The following is a 23559-nucleotide window of genomic DNA, read 5'->3' as shown; positions in this document are numbered from 1 at the left end:
GGCTTCTGTGAGGCCTTGTTGCCTCAGTAAAAATCACTCAGCTGTGAAACAGCAAAAATGGGAGTTGTAACTCATTCAAAAGAATTAGCAGAACTCTGACCCTTAACAATTGCCAAATCCAGAAACCAGCTACGCTTCCCAGTTGTGTGCTTTGCGTTGAGTTGAGTAGACCTTGGTGGAAAGGCCTCTGGTTATCACACAGCAGGGTCCATGTGTTGGCAGTGCAATGGTCTGAGAAGCCTCCCTTTCTTCACCAGTGGGATAGCAAGGCTGCTCTCGCAGTAGTGATCTGCTGTGGGCTGCGTATGTGATGTGAGGCAAACCACTGTTTCTCAGCTCCGCAGCAAGAACATCCTTTCCTTCGCCTTCAAGGTTTTTTTTTTATTCCTTACACTGGCCTTATCTCTTTCTACAGCTGCATGGCCAGAGCTGGCAAGGTGTGGCTGTATCTCATATGCACTAGTTTAAATATTTTGCTTAAGTAGCCATGTGTCTGCAGCAGCAGGGACTTAAGTTTGGGTTGCAGACTGTGCCTAAAATGGATAAACACTTGGACAACAAAAAGCTGTGGCAGCAGGCACTTCAGTGCACTGTGGTCAATACCTTAGCTAACTCTTTAGTCCTGAATCTGGGGTCTAATTCTTAATTTTCAGTCCTAAGTCTACCTGAGTAGCTGTGATGCTTGTGGCTGCAGTATGGACTCCCTCCATGTGCACAGGGCTTAAAGCGCACCATGGTCTCGATGCCTGTGCAGTCTGGGCAACATCTTACCTTCTGTCCATTGCGAGCTTTTCCAGGTGAGAACCCAGGATCACCTTTCTGACCCTGAAATGAAAAACTTAAATTAATGACATAATCCAAGGACCCAGCCCATAGATGTGGTTCTGCTTCCACCAAGCCTCCAAATTAGAAAAACATTTTATCTCTGACTTGCCCCAACATCCCAAATGTATTAAAGTCCCTGTGTATAGCTGTTTTGCTGGGGGTGGTTTTGGTGAGTGATTGCTGCTACTAAAGCGTTGAGTTTTAAATAGTATTTGACAGTATTAAATTGACTAAAGAAAGGATAACTGGAAGAAGGCAACGTCGGGACTTTTGATACTTATTAGACTAGACAGCTGTGATTTCTTCCTTGTCTACAACTACCGTCACAAAAATAATTACCAAGCCTATTACTGTGGCTAAACCATCCTTCTTAACAACTTGCTAGATGCTGTTGCTTTTTTAACTGTGGGGAACAGATGAAACTGCAGAGAAAGTTACACTAATTAGACACTACCAACAGCCAGAGCAGTTGTGAGGCTTTCAGACCGGCAGAAGAAAAAGGCACACTTTATCTTAAGTGGCAGTATTCTTTTTTCCCCTTTTTAACAACCGTGACGAGAGAAATTACAATTTAAGACTGTGATTTTCTGATGAACAAAGGCTAGAATTTCAGCAGCATTTGAACATCTAATTCCAGTAGATTCCTTTGAAAATCCCAGTTCAAATTCTTAAAAGGTGATGTGTGCACTTAACAGGGTAAGAGGTAGGAAAAACTAGAAGAGATTTGAAGTGGGCAGATTGTTTTGGCAGGGGAGAGGTAAAGCTTAGAACACAAAGAAGCTTAGGTCTGTATGACATCTCTTCTGGCACAGCTAGGGCACAGGTATCCTAGTATCAGTCACTGGCTATTTAACACCCCCCCGGATCATAAACAAGTCAAAACCTCTGTGTGCCACATCAGCAGCACGGGATGTAAAACCAACTGCCAAGCACAGGACAGTTGTGAGCGTTAATTAATGGCTGTCAGGTGAAGTGCTTGGAGGGAAGGTGAGACCCTACAGAGGAGTAATAGTATTTATTAACTGGCATTTCTCATTAGCAGCACAAAGGTCTAGTTATAGCTAGCTGAGCAGCTTTTCCATGCAGACTCACTGTAACTACGTTCAACACATACTTCCCACCTTGCACAGAGTGTAAATCTCCCCTTCTCCTCCTCCACCATCCACCGCAAGCTGCAAGGTTGAGGGAGTGAGACTACTTGGCTATGGACTGTAGGGAGCACTGCTGATTCAAGGCAGATGCATCTGCACAAATTCTGAATGAAGGCTGCCTGGTTTCCAAACAGTATATGAAGTCATGCAGATAATCTTGCTTTGCATGCAGCTGTTATCAGGGCAATTCTCCCACTCTTTGAGCTTCAGAGCAGTCAGTGGGTGCTACGACTGCTCAGAACAGATTAGAGCAGGCCTCAGGACTGCAGGGTATTAATTCCTACTCTGCAAAATTAATTTGCTGCAGCAGGTAGACACCCACCACTCTCCCTAAATCTTGCCATATGCTCAATGCAATGACTTTGAGCCATGTAAAGGAATACAGGCCTCTTACATTTTTCCCTGGGAAGCTCCAGATCACATTAGCAAAGACTGTGCTTTGCATCACGGTTCTGTGTTCAACACTGTTGAGACCATCACACAGGTGGAGAACTCAGCCACAAATGTTATCAAATATCCCTAAGATTAACCAGCAAGATGGCATCAGGGCCAGAGAGAATGGATGCCTGCGTGCAAGGGCTGAAACTGTGGATTAATTGCCCAACTCTTCTCACGCAGCAACCACAACATGGGAATTAGCCTAAGCCTTGTCCGTCACTAAGCCATGGCACCTTGCTCACAAGCTTCTCTTTCTCATCCCAACTGACTGAGCACACTACTTCCTCTTGTAAAGGAATAAATTGTTTTCTTCTGCTTTTTTTTTTTCCCTACCTGGGAGAAGTCTAGAGCTGTGCAACTTAAACACCTCAGCTTTGCAATCCCACTAATAGTATTTTAAACATCAGTGAGCCAAACTGATGAGCTATGTTGGAGCCAAACCAATCACTAAAAGGAAAAGTCACTTTTTCCTAGCACTATAACAAGAGAGATTTATCCAGAGCAGCTAACTAAGCAAACCATACTAATGTCTGATACCAAAAGCCTCCAGATGCGAGATGCAAACCCAACTCTTGTAATGGCTTCCGAAAACACACCCTGTCTGACAGCTAACCCTCCTCCCCATCCCAAACTCTATTAGGGCATCCTTGGAGCTACTTCTAGTCCTTAGCAAAAGTGCCCCTCCTGCCCCCACCAGCAGCTTACAGGTCACACAGCCAGCCACAACCCTAGCCCAACATATCTCTACAGCCATTTAGGAGGTTATCTACTATAACCAGTCTTTACTAACTAGATGCAATACCAATTTTGCAACTGCCAAGGACAACAAACAGAATGCAAAAAGTGGCAAGAAGCCGCCTTTAAGAAATTACACATTAAAAATTGCTGAGAAAAGCACCATGGACTAAATTCTTAGGTGGCATGAGCAGGTGTAATGCCACTGAAGTTAGTGGAACCATGCCCAAGCAGATCAGCAGGAATTTGGCTCAACAGCTACATACAGCCTGTGCAAAAGATCAGCTTCCTAAGTACAAGGAATTACAAGTGCTCAGCTCCAGTGATGAGAATAAGGTGGACTCTGCACAGGATAGATTCAGAAATGCAGCAGTCCAACAACACAACGCTGGTGCTCATCAATGCGATACGACACAACTGGACAAGAGACACGCACAAATACACACATCTCTGCCAGCTGCAATGCCACATCACATCCCTTGTATGCAGCTGATTGCCTGACCTTATGAGTGCTCTGTTAATTCAGCTGATAAAAATTATGCTCCTGGGTTACTTCCTAAGTGACAATGACTTGGTGTTAGTCATTGTTTCCAAGCTGTATCTATCTGGGAAACTTCAGTTTCCTTTCTTGCGTTGCTTGTTTTTTCCATGGTGTTAACTGCTATCTAGGGAAGACCTAGTCCAGCAGCCACTTGAAGGCTTTCAGCAAGAGAATTTCTCATTGGGGCTGCTCTGCCATGTCACCCAGGCTGAGCTTTCGCAAGTCTATAATTTCAGCCATGAGCTGGGTCTACTAAGAAGATATCAGGTCCCAGGTGCAGGCTTGTCAAGGCTGGTGAAAGGTAGAGGCATTTAAAATGTAAGGAAGTGAAATATCACTTCTTTTGTGCAAAGTCCGTCTTCTAGGACTAGTGTAACACCAGGGAAATTAAGGGAAGGAGGGAAGTCAAAACTCTGGGATCTGATGCACGCCTTCAAAAAAGTGCTTCTCATGCAATGATCTTGCAATCACAGCTGACCAGGCTCTCCCTACTAGAGGTGAAGTTATGCCCAGGCCTGGGCTGAGCTACAGCTCTTGCATCCCACTGCAAACTTAATACTTCTTTTGACAAAGCATCATGTAGAACAGCCTAATCCTGCAAATGGTGGCTGGACAAAATTAAAATGTATTGCACAGACCAATGACACCAGATCTCTACTGCAGACTATTAGAGCTATCTGTCCGCTGAGGGCTTCCTGCTGCCAGATCGTGCATCAGGATGGAGGAAAAATGCTTACAGGAAGTTTTTATTTCTAATAAGAGGCCAGCTGAATACAGCTTTACAGCCAAATTATGATTTCTGACAAGGCATTAGGCTCACAGTGTTTTTTAAAAAAAACCCCTATAGCATAGAAACATAGTTTGACTCTATAGATTGGACCAGGCTGAATTTGCAGGACTGGAAGTTAGATAAAAGAACTTTGATTTGACTTATAAAACTCAACAAGTGTGATCTGGAAGTCATTGATGGAGAATAAATGCAGAACACTAAGATGTAGAACTTTTACAGCCTCACTTTTCAGGCCATATAACTACACTTTAGAATTTAAAACAGCTGCTGTTCACCAGCATGTCTCCAGTGCCTAATTTTTAATCACGTAGAGGCAACATGCCAAGTTTCCAGAATCTTTTTCCCAGAGCATCAATAGTGTTCATAACATCTCTGCCTACTGATGAGATCATGAAAAGAAAGGACTCTTGCTTGTACCTTTCTCTATGTTTGGCTGAGATATCCTACAGCTTTCTTGGTAGTGGAAACCTCTATTAAGCATCGCCTTTCAAAACTCAATTATTCTTTAGACCCAGATAGGTGTTATAAAATATAAATCTATTTCTGTGTAAGCAATGACACCAAAACAATCCAAACCAATTTCCTAGGAACTTCGCAATCTTTTGGTAACACAAAGCCTTATACACAGGAACAAGCTGGGAATTAAAAAGTCTTTCTGAAGCGTTTTGCAGCACATTGGACTTAACTCCCCTCCGGAGCCACATCTGTGCTCAAGTCCCATGCAAAGGCAGGTTTGGCTGCAGGGGGTGACTCCTACTTTGCAGCGCTCCAGCTCCCACCCGCCTGCAGCACCCCGGAGGGAGCGTGTATACAGGAGAAAAGGGCAAAACACAGGGCTCCTGGCACTGCCGGAGGAGGTCTGTGAGACCTCATGGAAGAGATGAGGACATCTAGAAGGAAGCAACGGGATCAGTTTGGGAAGACTGATGGAGGTCAGGGTTCTCAGAAAATCTGGAGAGGAAAGGAGAGATGAGGGAGTTTCAGGAGGAGGAAGGCAGAGGAAGAAGCTGGGTGCTGCCAGTCCCCCCCTGCCGCTGTCCAGACCCAAAAGTGGAGGAGTAGGCTGCAAAAACCAGAGAAGAGAAATGAGAAAGCAAAGAAGTCTGGACCTGGTGAGGCTCTGGAGTGGGAGGATTCCACTGCCCTCATCTCACCATAGCAGTTTGCTGCCTGGCACAGGCATAGCTTAAGCAGGATCCTAATTAGGCAGTCTTTGAAATTAGGGAGAACCAAGAACCGAGGCACACAGCAGGGTCTCTCACAAGCACAGGAAAAGGCTTTGGCTGTGCTGCTGGAGGGCCTGTGTGCGAGCAGAGGGGAGGGGAGGAATGGCTTCAGCTACTCGTCATTTTGTGCGGAGCAGGATAAAAAAAAAGCTGTACTTCCCCCACTGGGATGTCCTCTGAAACAGGAAGGCAAAAGCTCCTCACGCCAATTAATACTTACTTTCAGGCCTGGGGGGCCAGGTGAGCCAGGGTTTCCGTGGGGACCTGGGGGACCCTAAAAAACACAACAAACACAAAACAGAATCAAAAGGAGTTGGTAGGCATCTGTGTTAGCCTTGGGAGCTGCAGAAGGTCTCGGGCTGTGCTGTGGCCAGACCTAACAGCACAGGAGCAGCAGCCTGTGCCCTGGCCGGGAGAGAGCTTTGACGGGACCCTCGTTAGTGCCTTCGGAGTGGCGAAACGTGGCTGCCGGTTCCCACCTACCTTTATGGAAGGGGACGTGTGTCTGTCACCACAAGATGTGTCGTGACAATGAGATAATTTGCATACACCAAATATTCCACAACCACAAAGAGAAACTACCTTGGGGTCAGGGGAGTCAAAGTGCTGCCGGGAGCCCCTGCAGAAAGAGATGGAGGTAGGCAGAGGGGAGCGGAAGTGTGCAGGGGTGTTAACAATTTTTTTGGCCAAAATGGAAGAGAACAGATGTAATTACTAAAGGGAAATTGTTTAGCTATTTGGGATGAATTCATTTCCCCTACAAGGCAACCAGATATTCGCCTTTAGAGGTTAGAAAGAGAATGGATAGCCAGACAGTAAACCAGGGGGAGCATAAGTGCGTCCCTGTTTAAACCACTTAAATCTATATTTTTGCATAGGTCTCACAAACCAATGACACTGTCAGAGCATCTACCTCAGATCACATACAGCAGTATCTCCTTTTACATAATATTTTAAAAGCACCCTGCATATTTTCCGAAGACTATTTAAGGAGTTATCTGGAATAAGCAGCTAAGAATAGTTTATCCCAGGATTGTATACAGCACAGAGGATCTGTTAACCTTCCAGGCAGAAGTAAAAACAATTCTAAGTCCTCTTGAACACGTTCCTGGGAGATGAAACAACCTGATGATTCAATTCCAAGGGCTCCTGTTCTGCCAAGACTATGTGTGAGCTTTACACCACCATGAGGAGCACTTTAATGTACCCTCTAGTTATGAGTACAGGCTGGGGGATAAAAAGCCACTCAGACGCTTTCTCAGTAAGCTGTAGTATTTCCGACGAGCATTTCAGCCTATGTAGGGCCAAAATCTTCAGGGTCTTTTTCCAAGGAAAATCATTGCAGTTAAACATGCGACTGCCATCCAAGTTCAGTGCCCTTGCTCCCTTTTGAGAGAACATCAGTGCGATGATGTCTATTCAGTTTTATTTTTACTGCAATGTAATAGAAAATAATGGCTTTTTTTATTTAGCTATTGTATCTTGTGGTATAGACGGTTGTTGAGTGCTCAGTGCTGTTTCACAACACACGCTGCTCTGCTGTAAGAGGTTATTCAATTAAAAGGCTGAGGCTGAACTTTTCAAATGGCATTTTTACCCAAGTAAATTTAATGTCCCATTCTTAAATTCCTTCCAAATTTTCAGCCTGAAACCAAATACATTTATTGTCCCACTCTTAATTTCCTTCCAAGTTTTCAGCCTGAAATTCTCCGATAGTTTAGCCTGGCTGTGAACGTACAATGAAACTGAAACAACTTTAATTAAAATTAAGGTGTTTGAGTATCAACTTGTCATTTGAAAACCCATATAGCTGCTGTAACCAGAATGAGCGTCGAGTAGTCTTAAATAAATTCATCTTCCCAGCAAACTATGGCATCATCTGTTCACCTCATTGGGTGGGACACTGAAACTGAGACTTAATGCGCTGCTTAAGGTAATTCAACAAGTCTGAGGTAGCAAAAGCACTTCAACCCAAGTCTTCCAATTCTCAAATATGTATGAAAATTAAGTGACAGAAATCAGAACAGTAAAGTCTCTATAAAAGATGAATTCCTAAAAAGCTCTTACACGTAAGCAATAATCTAGGTAGCTCTGAACAGGGTTCATAAATCCAGACTGCTGCTAGATTTGAGGGGGAAATTCAGCTGTTACTAAACTTTGGAGTGAGGCAGCTTGGCTCAAAGCCCATTTCACTGCAGTTAGTTGAAATCTGTGCTCCACCATAGCCTGGTGCAGGCTTAAAACAGTGTCAGACTAGAGGAAACAGCATGGTTTGGTGTGACTCCTAGCTGAAAACGGTAGTTTCCAGGAGGAAACCTGGAACACAGAAAGCTCAGCTGCTGATCAAGAGCTCCTAGATAAGAGACTAATCACACCTCCAGCAAAATCTGGTGCAGGCTTTTCCAGAGCTAAACCAAAGCACAGCAACAAAATCATAAAAGGCCTTAACCAAAAGGAAGGAAGAAGGGAGAAAGTATCTAGACCCAGTATCCAGTGACAAAACACGTGATTATGAAAAACACAGGCTCTTGACATAAGATGGAGCCTTTACCACTGAATTCAGTGACGCTCATAGTGTGTAATCCAGGCAAAGAAAGGTCAGAGACCCATCCTGTTCCTAAAGACCAATGTGGTCTTATCCTAGTGAGAAGTGGCCACATCCTGCTGATGAAGCAACAGTGGGAAGTCCAGTCTGGCACACAAGAAACTGCTGTAACCAAGTCTGGGGCTTGTGCTAGACATTTTAAACTGTTCTTGTAACTGTGGAGAGAAAAGGGCGTAGTCTGGCAGTAGTCCTAAAAATGGTAAAAAATAACTGATCTTGATGTGTTCCAACATGGTTCGTCCTGAATCTGTGATTACACCCACATTCTTGGCAGAGGAGGAAGATGCAGTGTGGTACAGTTAGATGGGCTGAGTAACAAAAGGTACAGGACAGCATCCGCCTCAGGAGCTGTTAGCAATACAAAATCTGAACAGGCAGGCCTTACAAATTAATCCACGTACCAATCTGCAAGCCCCGATAACAGTCATTATGCCCCTAAGCTACCCGCCCTTGTTTTATTAAACCTAGTCCCACGTTCATTCCTATTCTCTTACTGTGCCCAGCAGAATTGCCTATCTCCAACCAGTGCTCCTAGAAATAGCCCTTTCTTCGTGGAGAAGCAATTCAAGAGCTTAGTTCTACAGTTAATTGCTATATTTTACTCATGCTATCATGGATTTAATTCAATTTCCCACTCATATTTAGAAATTGGGATTCCCCCAAATATATTTATTATCAATACATTAGTTTTTCTCCTCTTTTCCACACACAGGATGGGACAATGCTGAGACCACTGAATAAAAAAATCCCACAGCACGTATTACTATTTGCACACCTGCCTGTTTACCCACCTGCTTTGGCTCCCTTATAACTGCTGAAAAAATCCAATCTAGCAGCACACAAACTTGCATCTGAGATCTTCCAAGCCTTGCACCAGAAATTCCACGGACAATTTTATCATGGGACAGCGGTAGCCCCAGGCTCAGTGGCATGGAGACCAGAACAAACCCTGAAAGTGTTCTCCAAGTGAGGGGGGGTTTCCCAAAGGTGGTGGGGTTTGTAATCTCCCTGGAATGTCTTTTACGTGAATGATGCTGCTTGAGAACTACACTGTGCCATCCAGTTGATCTCAGTGACGTGCCTGGAGATGGGACCCTGCTCACAGAAGCGCTTTTATATGTAATGGTTCACAGCCCGCAAAAATTAACAAAAGTGTAACTGTGCACAGCTCTCCCCATCACTCCAGCATTCAGGAGGAGGGGGGAAAAAATCCTCCAAACTCCTGCTAAATGCTAGAAAGCTTCAGTCAGAGGAATGACCACTCATTCAAAACTCATTATATCTTGGGGTTTCACTGTGTAAAGCAACTTTTTCTGCTCCTGACCTACAGATCTCACTCTGACCTCTGGCTTGCTGAAAAAATGAGCTAAATATTTGAATTGAAGCCAAACAAACTGTTTCTTTAAACACTTCTTTGCAGAAATTGGGAAACCTTTCTAATGGAATGAGGATATCGGGGAACCTCTACAGTTTAGTTCTTGATTGGTTTAGGAGGGAAGCCCCGCATTTTGAAGGGAAGGGAGATTTTTTGCAACCACACACCAAATGTAACAAGGACCCATTACACTGGGACCTTGCAATTTTTCAAGCTGCTAAGGTTCACAGGAGGATGGCAAGAGCATCCCAAAGCATCAGGGAGCACATATATATTGTCCTGTACTGTATCAGAGAGGTTAAATAAAACAAGAGCAATTACAGCATGCCAGGCTTTTTATTCCCAATTCTGCCTCTGACCTGTTGCATGGACACGGGTAAAACACTCCCCTTGTACCTGAGTTTGCTCGCCTGTTAGAGGGGGAAATCGACTGCCAGGAGGACCTGGCTTCCTAAATTATTTAAGTGTTTTGGAAAGTTTGACCATAGCTCTTTTCTTGCTGTCCTGGGAACAAAGCTGACAACCAGGCTCCTGTCTGTCACGTGTCAGCTTGCTGTCCGCTTCACATAGGAGAACAGATAACTAGGATTTACATAGCACTTAAGACCAAGTACAATGGTTCACTACTTTTCTGCAGACCCGATCAAATAGGGGGTAGTTTGCTGGTCTAGCTATACCAGTGAGGATTGGGATGAGTCACAATTTGTGATCAACATAGATGTGCTGGCAATAGCCCCTCAGGCAGACAGCATGGGAGTGAAGCTAATCAAGTCCTGGGTGAGGCAAGAATAAGCTACAGTGGTGTAGAAGTTACCGCTCCACCAGGAGCCCTTTGTTGACAGTTACTTATAGAGCTTGTTAGCACAGCTCCACGAGCAAAACCCAGCCTCAGTCACTGCCTCCCCACTAAATCTTGATGTTTGAAGAAATACGCAAAGGTCATCTGCAGAAATGAAGTGCGACACACATCCGTTGCACGGAACTGCTCTGCTCAGGTTGCTGTGCAGGTACCCAAGTGCCACCACTCACACACACAACCATGGAAAAGCTGTCCCACTACATGCCCAGCAAAGTGCTTTCACATCTCATAAAGCTGTGGAAACCCTTCATTGCTAAAACTGCCATTCCCTTCAAAAGGCACCTCAGATCTTACACAGACACTTGCCAAGGCACACGGCACATTTATTTGAGGAGATGTGGTGAGGACAGATCTCTTGCTTATGCCTCAGCTTCTTTAATGCAGGCATAAAAGCTGAAAACAATCCTAGCTAGATACAGACATAGAGCAAACCTTCCTGTAAAGAGCACATGATCAATATGGCAATATCTATACAGGCTTGCAAAGCTCCTGAGAAAATGTTATTAGCCATCATTTCCAGTCATCAGAATTGCAACAGTTTTACTCTGTTCCCTTGGAGTTCCTTAGGCAATAGTGAAAAGAGCTTTCACCCAGCTTTCATTTGTCATAGATCTCTGCCTTCATAGTTGCAGATATAGTCTGAATCTGTCTCAATGGGTCCCTGATACTGAGTGATAGGGTGTAAAATTAATTCCATGCTCCTAAAATGGGGATTGGCTTTAAAAAAAAAAAAAAAAAAAAAAAAAAAATCAAGAAATTCCCATTTTCAAGAGGGCTGCCAATATTCGCTTAGCTACCCTACCTTGGGTTGCACTTGAATGCTGACATGTGTCCTGAACAAAACCTCTTTCATGCTTTTACAAAGACTGGCATTTGTTGTTGCAAACCAGGTATCATTGCTTACATGGAAGAGCAACATTCAGACTGCACAGGCACATCTAGCGGTACTTCGCTGCTGGAAATAAGGAGACTGAAGCGTGGGATCAGCCAGCTTTTCTTACAGTCACTGACCACAATCTCACCCTCAAAGCAAAAGCTAATCAGAGCTTTCATTTTACCCTGGCCAATATGGGGGGAGAAAGGGAAATACAACAGAGACAATACAGAATTCAAAGGAGTGGAAATACTGCGCTACATCACCGAAAGAGCAACTTTATGGACTTCACAGCTACAGAAGGTCATGAGTCAAATGCTGCTACTAGATTTTCAAATGAGCCAAATAATTGTATAAGCATTAATAATGTAGAAATTATGCAAGCTACAACAAGGTCAATTACATCTCATACTTTTGGCCATAAACTGCATCAGTGACAAGAAAAAAAGCCTTTCTTTCTCCTGGCATCCAGCACTGCAAAGTTGCATGCAATATACAACCTCCCCTCAGGAGCTCCAATCTTTCTCTGGAGCCTCATGGGACACCCCATGGGTTACCCATGGGCTGGGCTGGTGCAAGAACTCTGCAGCTGCTTTGAGGATTGGGTTAGGCAGATGTAGAACATAACCCCTACAGTGTTTCACATTTATTTTTAAGTGGCTCATGCACAACAAAAGCAAAAGACGCGAGAATTCCCCTAAGCCTGTCTTTGTTTCTGGCAGCTCCTCTTCTTTGCAATGAAATCCTTAAACCCCAAAGAGCCACAAGAAAAAAATACTAGAAGAAACATGTTGCAAAGTCAAAACAACTTATGCACAGAGCAGTTCTGTCTCCAGTGCTCCAGGCCAGACATTTACAGAGTGACCCTTTTGCCCCATCCCAAAATTAGCACAGCCTCTTTGCAAAGGTCTGAGCCAAGCTAGGCTCAGCTGTGCTGAGCACTTCCTAACTGGGAACTCTTTCCTGGGCTGATTCTCAGCACCTCTAGTAGGGACTGAACTCAGAAATCCTCTGTTGCTTATTGTCTTTCAGAGGATCATCTTAAATACAGGATGGAGCATGCCACAGCTGGGAAATAACACTAAAGTTATGACACAGCTTCCACAATGCTTTTTTTCTTCAGAAAAACTCAGGCTTTGGTAGGTAGTGGAATTTTAACATAGAGCTGAAATTTGGTCATTCACACAGCAGGCAGGGTATGCAGCTGGGGTCTCCAGACATGGAGCCTAGTTTGCACACCACAGGGTTGCAAGAAGTAACACCAAATACCTCTTGTGAGTAATGAGCTGCAGTAAGAACAAACTTTCAGCCTTAAGGGGGACTTGCCAAGAACTGCAAACTCTGGGCAATTTGCTGATGTGGTTGCTGCTCAGGCATTTGTAAACAGAAGACATCAGGGCTGTACAACCAGTCGTGCTGATGTTTCACTAAAGAACATATCTAATGTGGAACAGATTGTCCTGTCTATAAAACACATGAGCCTGGTGCTATCTAATGCCTTACACTTACAGCCCAAATCAGTGTTCAGGTCTGTTGAAATCCATGCCCAGGCTGCTGGGGGTCCTGCAGACCTTTTGGCTTTTATTGTTGTAGAAAGGAGGTGTGTTGATCTTTACTGGTTACTGCAAGATCTCACAGTACTGTAACAAGTGTCCTCAGGGAATGCACAACTTTCTAGCTCTTAGCCTCTTGGTTGTTCTTTAAAGACATTACATGGGGTTGAGTTTTAGCCAAGTATGTGTGAGGAAATCTCCCTCTGCTGCCAGGCCAGGATGCTGCCTGGATCACGGATCCAAATATTCCCCTCTTCCAGCCTCAGACACTTGCATCTTTTGATTCCCAACCCACATCAGTTCAGTGCTCAGGAAATGGCCTGCATGACCGTACCTTGTGGGACAGCACCGTGCTACCACGAAAATGGTGCCAACAGTTAACTGTATCCAGGTCAGGCATGTTGCCCAGCTTTGGGAGACTACTTCTGCAGCTAGGCCAATGCAGAAAGCTTTTCTCACAGCTAGCTGCAGCACTCAGCACCAGATGTTTCCTCAGCTTAACACTCAATGTTCAAAGATCTGCATCAGAATTTAATGTGGGGAAGAAGAAATACAGGAATTTGTAGAACAGCTAAGATATTTTGCTCTAGATCTTGAAAAGGAGTCAGAGACCAGGCCTCCGTCTGGAGAACACAAAAGCTCATCCTTGTGCGTCGAGTCCTTAGTCCTAGAACATGGTCCCACTAAGTGAAGGCACAGTGACAGTGAAGGACCTCAAAAGAAGCAGTTTGGGAAGCTGGGGACAGTGAAGGACAGAACAAAATGCAGCCAAAGCTAATATTCAGCACTGGGTTTGCAAAAAGGAACGAATACCAGAAACAAAATGAGACAGACAGAACTCATTCTTCTGACAGCCATTTGGAAGCATTCATCCCCAGTCTTTGCTGATGCCAAACCTTAGCTCATGGAGGCTGCAAATCACCAGCATGGCCTCCTGAAAACCTTTAACAGGGAATAAGAGAAAGAAGGAAGGCTAGACCTCAACAGTGGGGCTTAAAGCAATCATTATTCAGTCCCAGGAACATATAACAGCCCTTAGAACAGTAGAACAGGCAGATACAACTACAAATGGATAGAAATTTTTAAACCACTTACTCGGGAACCTCTCTTGCCAGGTGGTCCTGGTAAGCCTGGCAGACCTGGTGGACCCTAGAAAAATAAAAACAAATATTAATGATGGTTCTATAACAGGATGGTGCTGACCCACAATACAACCATTTGGAAAAGACCTAGGGAGAAGGGCCAGTTATAACACCACGGCCAGAATTTCCCTTCAACTTATGCTATTCCTATAAAGGGATAAAAAGCCATGCACAATAACATCTGCAGAAGCATATCTTTCTGCTGCGGACCGCATCCCCATGATCACAGCTGTGTTTCACGCTTCCACTTTCCTGGACCCATGCTGTAACACAGGGGTGACACAACTGTCTCTCAGCTTCAGAGTTTTCCTGCTACGTGCTAGCGCACAACAGAAGTAACATGTTAGCACCTTGGCGAGGGAAGAACATTGTGTGTTGTAATATATATCAGCTGAAGATATATAGTTCTTGGTATTGTAGGTTCCTACATGAGTTGCAACACAATCGCATCCCAGCACTTCATATTTTAAAGCAGCGTGTTATAAAATGTAATAAAATTGGTGTCAATGTTGGAAATTCTTAAATGCAGCTCTGTAATATAGGAGAGGTCAACTCATACATGTCAGAGTAGTGGGGGTTCTTGGAAGAGGGTGAGAACAAAGTGGAGATATCAGGCGCCCAGCTGTGCACTGATCTGAAACAGGTTAGGAAAAAATACTTAACCAGTGAGGTTTGAACTCCTTTGAATTTATTCATTTATTTATTCATTTTTTCAATGGACTGGAGAATTCAGATTTCTGGAGAGCCATTTGCAACTCCTAATAACTCCTCAAAACTTCTTTTCCTCCAAGCCAAATATGTCTAACAAGAATAACTGTTAATTAAAGTGTCTCCCAGAGGATTTATATTCTAGTAGCTTGTTACAAAAGATGAGTTTTCATTGCATCCAGGGGAGAGAGAGATCCAGAGCAGCAGACTGAAGGATGTTTGGAAGGCAGCCTGAGCTCTCCAACTGCGTGGCAGGCAGGAGAGCAGGTCCCAGGAGCAACGCTCCGCAGGGAAGATGGGTGCATCACATGGAGCAGGTGCAGCACAAGCCCCACGGACACACTCTGGCCTCAGCACGGACTCACTCCCTTCCCACTGGGTCATCTCTGTAGGACCTCACATGCACAATCAACCCTGAGCGGAGCCTGCTGCAAGGCTGACCCTGTTGCTGCTGAAGGATTGCCAGGCAGAACTGCTCAGGCTCTGCAGCATATTACTGGCCCTGAGGAAGAATGAAAAGTTCATGATATCTAATGCAGTTTTCAGGAGTCATCAAGTGCATGATTCAGTAACAAAAATAAACCCTGGAGATCCCTACCCTAAATCTCATGCCCAGGATAAGAATTTGAACTCAGAAAACTGCCTGAACCATATAGGTAACTGATGAATAAACACTGCCCTAATATTACCAACCCTCCTACAATAAGCAGCAAATTAATTTGTATAAAAGTGATTTTTAAAAAAGACATCCAGCCAAATTTGGTACAGTAGGAAAAAACCAGGGGAGGAGTAAGCAAAGCCCAGGGTAGGTTTCTCTGTGCTACTAATTTGCCTTAAATGAATCATAACATACATTTTTTTCTGCAGTTACTTCTATCTGTAGTAAAGATGACAAGAAAAGGATTGTTTTAAAAGTATAAGAGCCTACACAGCATAGAATAGCTAATGCCCCACAGACACACACAGGGATAGACTTCTACCACCATATCACTCACTACTACTACCCAAGACAGCTGCCTGTCCTGAGGATTTCCAGTGTCTGTAGCCTGGGACACTTCGCCTGACCCCTTTGCAAGTTGCTTATTGCTGGTTAACACAGTATTACTGGTCCTTGTATTAACAACCCTCATTGATACAGCTGACCCTCATTTTACCAATATACACAGCATTTTAACCTGCCATTGTGCCAGCTCAGGGCCCCATGCATAATGCAATTATACAGCTGTGCAAATAGACACATGATTGTAGGGGTTTTTAAGCCTTGTGTATAATTGTGCTCCAGAATCCAAGCTTTTATTAAAAAAATCTCCTTGCCCTTTTATTTGGGAAGATAGCTACCAAAACATGAATCCAATGCAACTGATGCGGCAACAGTTAATAGAGTTTACCAAAGATTAATTCAGCTCCTTAGCCTCTTCTCCATCAAAACACATCCCCATTTACCCCTAGAAGGTGAAGTAAAAGAGAAGATGCAACTGAGAACTGCATTCCGTGTGCACCAGAATTGAGGTGACCTTTTCCACCTTCCTGCTAACAGCAGCTGCAATTGTACTTGGCCACTTGAGTAAAAACCTTCTCCAAAAATGTGGGCTGTTCAGAATAAACTGAAGCTAACATAAAAATAAGGAGAGAGTTAATACCTGCACTGGAGTGGGAATACGGAGTTAAGGGAAAGGCATCTAGCTGGAACAGCACAGAAAGAGCAGCACATAATTCAGGAGTCCTATTGCTTTGCTTTGATTTAATTTGCCTTTCCTTCAGTCTTTTTTTTTTTCCCTCTCCTGAAGAGGAAGAGAAATAAGGTGACTGTAGGATGAATGGCTAAAAGGTGCCAACCACTAGGGTAACTGCATAAGGCAAGAGTGTGACTGCATAAAACTTAGAAGCAAGCCAAGGTGGAAGAGGACTGGGGTAGCTGGATGAACACAGGTAGTTGTGAGACATGATGTGCTGCAAGACCACCTTCTAGCTTCTCACACAGTTCCTTGGCAGTTGGATTGAATGAGACACATACTGTGCCTTCCTAGTGACTCATTTCTCCTCTGCCCTATACATATGCCTCTATATCATCCAGCTCAAGTTCTCAAACAAGAGGCCCACGTCAGACAACTGGCTTTGCCTGGGGAGAGCAATACTGAAATACACAAGAAAAAAAATGCACATCCAAAGAGGCAGCCAGAGAAGAATAAGACTGGATCAGGGCCCAGCTACTTACAGATGATGGATGCAGTCCCACTTAAAACGTAAGGCTCCAAGACATGGAGAGCAAGAGACATCTATCAACGAGCCACCACGCAGCAAGTTGCTAAGAGTCCACCTGGAGGTCATGCCCATGCAGTCCCCACGCTCACCAGAGACATCTCCACCCTCACCCCTAAAGCAGGGGTGCAGGGAAGAGTTAAATCGTTCACACAGAGCCTGTGTGGACCTTTCCATTGTATCCTTTAGAGCATCCCTGGGGAATTCCACAGGGAGCACTGGGAAGTGCTCTGAGAGGCAAGAAGGTTTCCTTTTCCTGGCAGGGGGAAGAAGATATCACTCCTCTGCTCCTGCCCTCCCATTGCACGGATGGCCCATGAGATCGGCAAAGCTGACAGCCTCCTGCAGCGAGCTGCCGTTCCTAGCACTTTGGTTCTTGTCTCTCTGGCTTCTTGCCTACTCCTTTCTGCAAACTGATGGCAGAGAACACACACCCTGTTATCACACAAAGCAAAATCCGAGATCAAGGAGAAACGTGGCAGAAGCAGATACTCTCTCTTCTCAAGCCAAACAGCTGAATCGTTAACCAGCCTGAACAGTTCTGTGAAGTAGCTAATGGCAGCCACATAAAAGTTTAACCCTTCTCAGTTTCCCACGGTAGCATTAGCAATGATGACTGATCCCACCAAATGATTATAGGATTTATTCTAAGCTGCTGCTGGGAAACTTTCTGGCGCAAGAGACTTTTTTGTCTTAGCTTTTCAAGCTTCAAATTGCAAATGGAAAATTAAGTTGTCTGAAAGCGAAATACATCGGACCCTGAGGACAAGAGAAATCTCAACATTTCCTCTTGCTGCCGAGATCAGCCAGTTTATACCTCTGCCTCTCCCACATCATGACCCTCCTCACACTGCTTCCTCTGCCTGCAGCAACGCCACTGGGAGCTAGTGCCTTCAGATCTCAAAACCTGAGCAAGGCTGAACCTGTTGGGAGAGGGCTTGAAGAAAAGCATAATCGGTACAGGAATTGGTGCTGTTGATTTGGGAAAGGACTCGCTTCCTTTTGAATGACTGCTAAATCAACTTGCTTAGATAGCAAACTATTCCTGTAATGGTTTCCCCAGGGGCAAGTACTCAGCCTAGTAGCAAATAGCTGACAATTACCCAGGACACAATTCAGCTCCTATTCCAGGGAACACTGATAGACTGACAGATCTATAGGGTCTCCCCAATGTACTTCTGCCTCCCTTGTTCTGTACCCCTGCAGGGCATTAGTGGCACAGTTCTTTATCCTAGAAAGGGTTGTATTTCAGAGGTGGACATCCTGCACTGTGCAAAACACTGAAACTGAAGAGAGAAGAGAGAACATTCCTCTCTCTCAGATGCTAATGCATGTGGTAAAACCCAACTTAAAAGGGAGTTCAGAAAAATGCATCAAAAGCTTCTCCTCACCTTGGCATCAAGTTCTGAGCAGTGATGTTACCCCTGCAGAGAGAGAACCTGTCTTGTTTTCTTCCTGGAGGAGGGTGAGGCATATTTCATATGCAAGGCCACTGCCACAAATCCACCATTTAGCCTTGTACGTCTGGAAAGCACTAGCACAGAGAGACTGAGCAGCTAAAGGAGCAGCACTAGAATTAAAAATCCCCTAGCTCAGGAGAAGAGAAAGGAAGGAGAAGATTTCATCTTCAAAAGACACACCAACCCCACTTCACCGTCCTTGCCAGGCACTGTTCAGAGAGGGAGATAGGACCTAAACTAAAACCCGGATTGAAGTACTGCCTAAAACAAACCTGGATTTTATTTTTTTTTAATTTTTTTTTTTTTTTTGGGGGGGGGGGGGGGGGGTGGATCCAGCACTTTTGTTACCTTCTTCTCCAAGGCAGGCTTATCATATTAAATTTGGACACATCTGGGTCTCAACCAGTCTAAAATGAAAAAGCCCTCATAATTCTGGCAGGAACCGAGATGTTGGTGGAAAGCCAGTCTTGTAATATGATTTCTGCAATAGACACAGATGTTTATTCTGGGTCTGTACAACACCTATCACAGAAAAGTCCTTGTCCACAACTGGATTACTAATAGAGTGACAGCACAATACATAACAAAATATTAGTATTCCAGCGTGATAAGAGCAGCTTTTCTTTAGAGACATTTCAGGAACAGTCTCTGCATGAGGCACTTCAGACTCTTGAGCAATCTCAGACCTTGGAAGGGAGTCTGAAGGGGTGTGAAGAAATAGAGGGATCCCATACTCTATAACTCACTTTCTGTTTTTAAAGATTTATAAAAATACCTGTATATATTTATACAATACAACCCTACATCCTTTGCAGCACATTTATCTCGATCACACTTTCAACTATCGCTCTTCAAAATGAATTTTGTTTTACGCAGATAGAGCTCTCTGATGCTTAGTCATTTTCCTGCAAGAAGGCTTCCCTTTGGGGATAGGGACAGTTCTGGTTAAATTAGCAAAAAAATTATGATCCGACTTTGTGACTGAGGCTAAAACTTTTCCCATGTATTATACAAAGCGTGCGATTATTTTTTTTTAATTAATATGACTCATTCATTAAGAGACATTCAAACACATTGTGTGTTCCTTAATTTATCATAGACTGTCAGCTTGAGTAGCCTTTTCTGGTACAAGGAAGACTGGAAATAGGCACTTCATATTTTATCAGCGTTCCCAATCACCTCTCTCTCCCCTACCCACTGATTGAATTGGCAAGGATTGCTTCTTTATGAAAGGAGCTGGGCTCCAAGACAAACTGCTCGTGCGGAAGATGGCAGCAGGAGCAGTCTAGACTGGGGACGCGCTCCGAAACACATCTGCCTTTGAAAGAAGGCTGCCTGCCAGAGTAACGCCACACCTCTGGCTGGGCTGCTGCCACCAGGGTTCGAACCTGGGGCTCCTGGCTGCGCACCGCGCCGTGCAGATGGGAACCGGAGGCTGCTGGCGTTCCCGCCCGGGGACTCTTCCTACTCAGATTCTCGGGGAGTCGTTTGAAACATGCTCCCTCCCCGCTGCTCTTGTGTTACTCAGCGCTCGCACAGCCTCCTAGTGAACTCGGTCCGCTTCTCTGCATGTTCAGCATCAGGTGTGGTTTTCTTGCTCTAAAAATAACCCTCAGACACTTGTTGAAAGAGTCAATTTGGGTATTTTTTGTTTGTAAGGGCCAAAAAGTTATGGAATTACAGCTTTCTTATATAGGAGGAGGAAGGGCCAACTTGGGGTACACAGTAGACAAGCCAGCTAGACCCCAGCTGTGCCAGGGCAAGGGGTTTGCTGCAGCTTTACCACATTACACAGAACATGCACATCCCAGCAGGCAGTGCTGATGGGCAGAGGAGAGAGCTACAGCCCCCTAAATCTCCCCATCAACCCTGCTGCTGGTATAGACAAGCAGATGATAGCCCATCTACCAAAGGATTCAAACACCTATCACCTCACAGCCTTATAAGAGTTCGAGGGCTTGACACACTGGCAACAAAATACTATTTTTCAATTTATATTTTTCTTTTGTGGGTATGCAAGCTACTTGCAGCCATGTGCTGGGCTCAGCTCTGCAAGCTGAGCGAAGGCCCAGTTGGCGCCGCAGAGGGACGGGAGATCTTGAGCAAAGCTCAGCAGAGGTGCTGCGGGCAGCCGTGGATGACTCAGAGGGACGTTTGCCATCTGCTGAGTCAGTGCTGCATTACTGACTTAGCATGATGTTTGGGTGTTCTTTTTGCTATTTCCCCCCTCCAAAAGAAATGTAGAGCTGAGATCCCAAATGCTTGTGGTTATTAATGGTTCCCAAGAAATTTTTCTTTTTTAAGAACATATTATCCTCCCTCCTCTAGCCGCCCAGCAAACCCAACATTCCTGAAGAATTAATGCTCTGCCATTAGTTGCATGTGGGATGCAGCGTCTCTATTTCCTGTTGCGCAGCACAGTGGTGGTCTTTCCAGGACAGATGAATCCACGGAGGATGTTGCCTTTTATTGCTAGGTGAACAGATCCTTTTAGTTCCTTGCTTGCACTCCCCTAACTGTGCGTACACCTCCCTCAACTGTGGGGATGGGGCCCTTCTGCACAGCTAAGATTATACTACAGTTATTTTGCTAGCATTCACAAAGCCAGAATCGCACAGAGACCACAGAGCCTGAGTCATCACTGCCTTGCACAGCGGCTGTCATTCACATCCTGATTTTGGGATGATCGGGATTAAGGACAGTCCTTTCTTTCTAAGTGGCAGCAGGACAGGCTGGGGGCTGCTGGCTGCCAGCCTGCCTCTGCCCAGAAATCTTTGCCAAGGTGGCCCCAATCCTTGCTGAAAAGGTAGAAGGCAGTTTCCCATACACACTTCTCTGCCCAGAGTGACAGTCTTGTCTCTTGAAGAGACCTTGTATCAGGCAACACAACTGGGAAAAATAATTAATCATGTATCCTTCCACCCATGTGCTAGACTCCGTGAATGACGTTCCCAGCCCATAACCTGCCCCGTCCAGAGAAAGCGCCGGGCTGCGATATCATGTAGCAGAGCAGGAAGGGCTGTACTGACCTCATCAGAAACGTCTGCCCAACAACACGAGGACGGCGCCAGGTAATTACTCAAGCACAGGGCATTTATCAGCACTTGTTCTGAAACATGCTTGTCTGGCTATAGAAGCGCTACATTAATTTCCCAACATGTCATCCCCATTCTGGTCTTTTCTCCTCTTTCTCTTCCCACGTCAGAGACATCCAACAAAGTACGGTACAGAGATCTTGGAGTGAGTCACAGGAGCTATCAAGCACTACACGGCAGCCAGCTCCAGCCAAGCCATAACCTTTCCCTCCCAAAGTGCCGACTTTGTTTCCAGCAGTCGAAGAGGATAAGGCCAGACAGAGCCTCAAAATGTTCTCCTTTCCCTCAGTTCGGGACTCCAGTTGTTCTCAGATGGGATGGAAAAATCCTGCCATCTCTTCCCTCAGCCCTCCACAGCCTGAATCAGTTTCTTTTCTATGATTCATTCAGAAGCTGAGAAGGATTTTCCACTCCAGTTCAATAACAAGCTCTTTACGTTGCAGGGGGAAGTGGGGGCTTGGAGCTTGGTCACCCTCATGATACTTGCAGGACAAGAAGTTGGAAAAGGTCAGAATTTCGCTGGGCTCAGAGCAGGCCACCCAGATTTACACCTTACAGGTAAATAGTGTTTTAAAAGAAGTTCACAATTGCTGAATTTCTCCTCTTGGAAATATGCCTGAAACAACTCTCCATGAAACACAGAAGACTGCCCAAAGATAAAATCACTGAAGCTCATTCTGTCTACTCGGGGATTTAGCAAAACTTCTCCAAGTACAAAGACTACAACAGGGATGAGTGCCTGTAAAGTCAGGCAGGAGAGCAAGGCTGCCTGCGCTGCATCCCCCTGCCCAGGGGAGCATCTTCACCTGCCCCAGGGATGGGAACCTTCGAATGAAACACCCCCATCAGTGACTCCCCACCCAAATTACAAGGCGAGAAGTCAGGACACTGCTTTGATATGGGACAGGCAGGAAATGCAAACCTTGAAGGTAAGCACCCATTGAGGGCTTCGGAAACACAACCATTTCACTTTAGCTTTTTTACTTGTAACAATGAGCAGCACATCTGCAGACACAAGTGCTGTTGATTGTGTTCCTTAAGCCAGTCTCAATATTTCCATTGTAAACCCTTCTTTCACTATTTTAAGAAGTCAGCTGTAAAAATTTGCTCTAGGCTGGAACTTGGCAACGGAATACTCCGTCTGGGAGAAACTTATTTTACATGTGCAACCCCTCTCTCGTATACACAATATAGCAAAAGGCTTGGGTAGGAACACCAAATCCTCCTAAAAGTTGGACAGTTTAAAGATCCTGTTTGCATTCTTGCATTTAAAAAAAAAAAAAAAAAAAAAAAAAGGCTAGCAGATAATTAGTGTGGCCTGACTGCTTTTAGCATTACAAAATGTGTGTATACTTTTATGATGGCCAAGATATACACCCTGAGAGTGATTATTGTGTGTGGAATAGAGTAGTTAAGTTTATAAAGGAAACTCTTTGCACGTTTTAAGTGTAGGCTATGAGAAATAAAAAAAAATAACATAAAATTAACTTATACCATAAAAATAGGGGGGAGTTTGTTTAAAAAAATAAATCCTGAAGCAATCTCTGTACTTGCATTTGCTGAAACAGGGCACTTCTCTGGAAATGTGAATTTCAGGTACAAAACAGATTAATAACCAGTGTTAAGAAATAGTTAGTTTATGGCATGTTTTGAGGCACCTGGGTTTTCTTTGGAAGGTGGCCAGCAGTTCTGCTCTCTTGGCCCTGAGAAAAACCAGGGGTGTGGAACAAAGCTCGGACCTGGCCATCAAAAGCAACTTGTAGAAAGGAAGGTGGGTGTTGGGGTTTTTTTGTTGTTGGTTTTTTTTTTGTTTTTTTTTTTTTTTATTTTCTTAAATCTAACTTTAAGCAGCAACTTTAATCACAGACTTTTAAGGGGCACCCACCATCACAGAGCACTCCAGTTTACACTGAGATACGTGCT

At 44.6% G+C, this 23559-nt stretch overlaps 1 protein-coding gene across 3 annotated transcripts in view; it reads right to left on the bottom strand.

Annotated features, from left to right (window-relative positions):
- LOC126052149 (collagen alpha-1(XXVII) chain-like) overlaps window positions 1–23559 on the bottom strand; it is a 213607-nt gene that overhangs the window by 123597 nt on the left and 66451 nt on the right. For 2 of the 3 annotated variants that reach the window (XM_049832394.1, XM_049832392.1), the window contains exons 5-7: window positions 14068–14121; window positions 5927–5980; window positions 772–825 (exon numbers count right to left, since the gene is read on the bottom strand). In XM_049832394.1, coding sequence (XP_049688351.1) covers window positions 772–825; window positions 5927–5980; window positions 14068–14121 — 162 coding nt within the window. The remainder of the gene's footprint in view (window positions 1–771; window positions 826–5926; window positions 5981–14067; window positions 14122–23559) is intronic. The other variant, XM_049832395.1, reaches the window with a different exon arrangement.

This window comes from Accipiter gentilis, chromosome 29 (genome assembly GCF_929443795.1).
Source record: "Accipiter gentilis chromosome 29, bAccGen1.1, whole genome shotgun sequence".
Taxonomy (NCBI): Eukaryota; Metazoa; Chordata; class Aves; order Accipitriformes; family Accipitridae; genus Astur; species Astur gentilis.
This window is presented reverse-complemented; position numbering and strand designations above follow the sequence as displayed.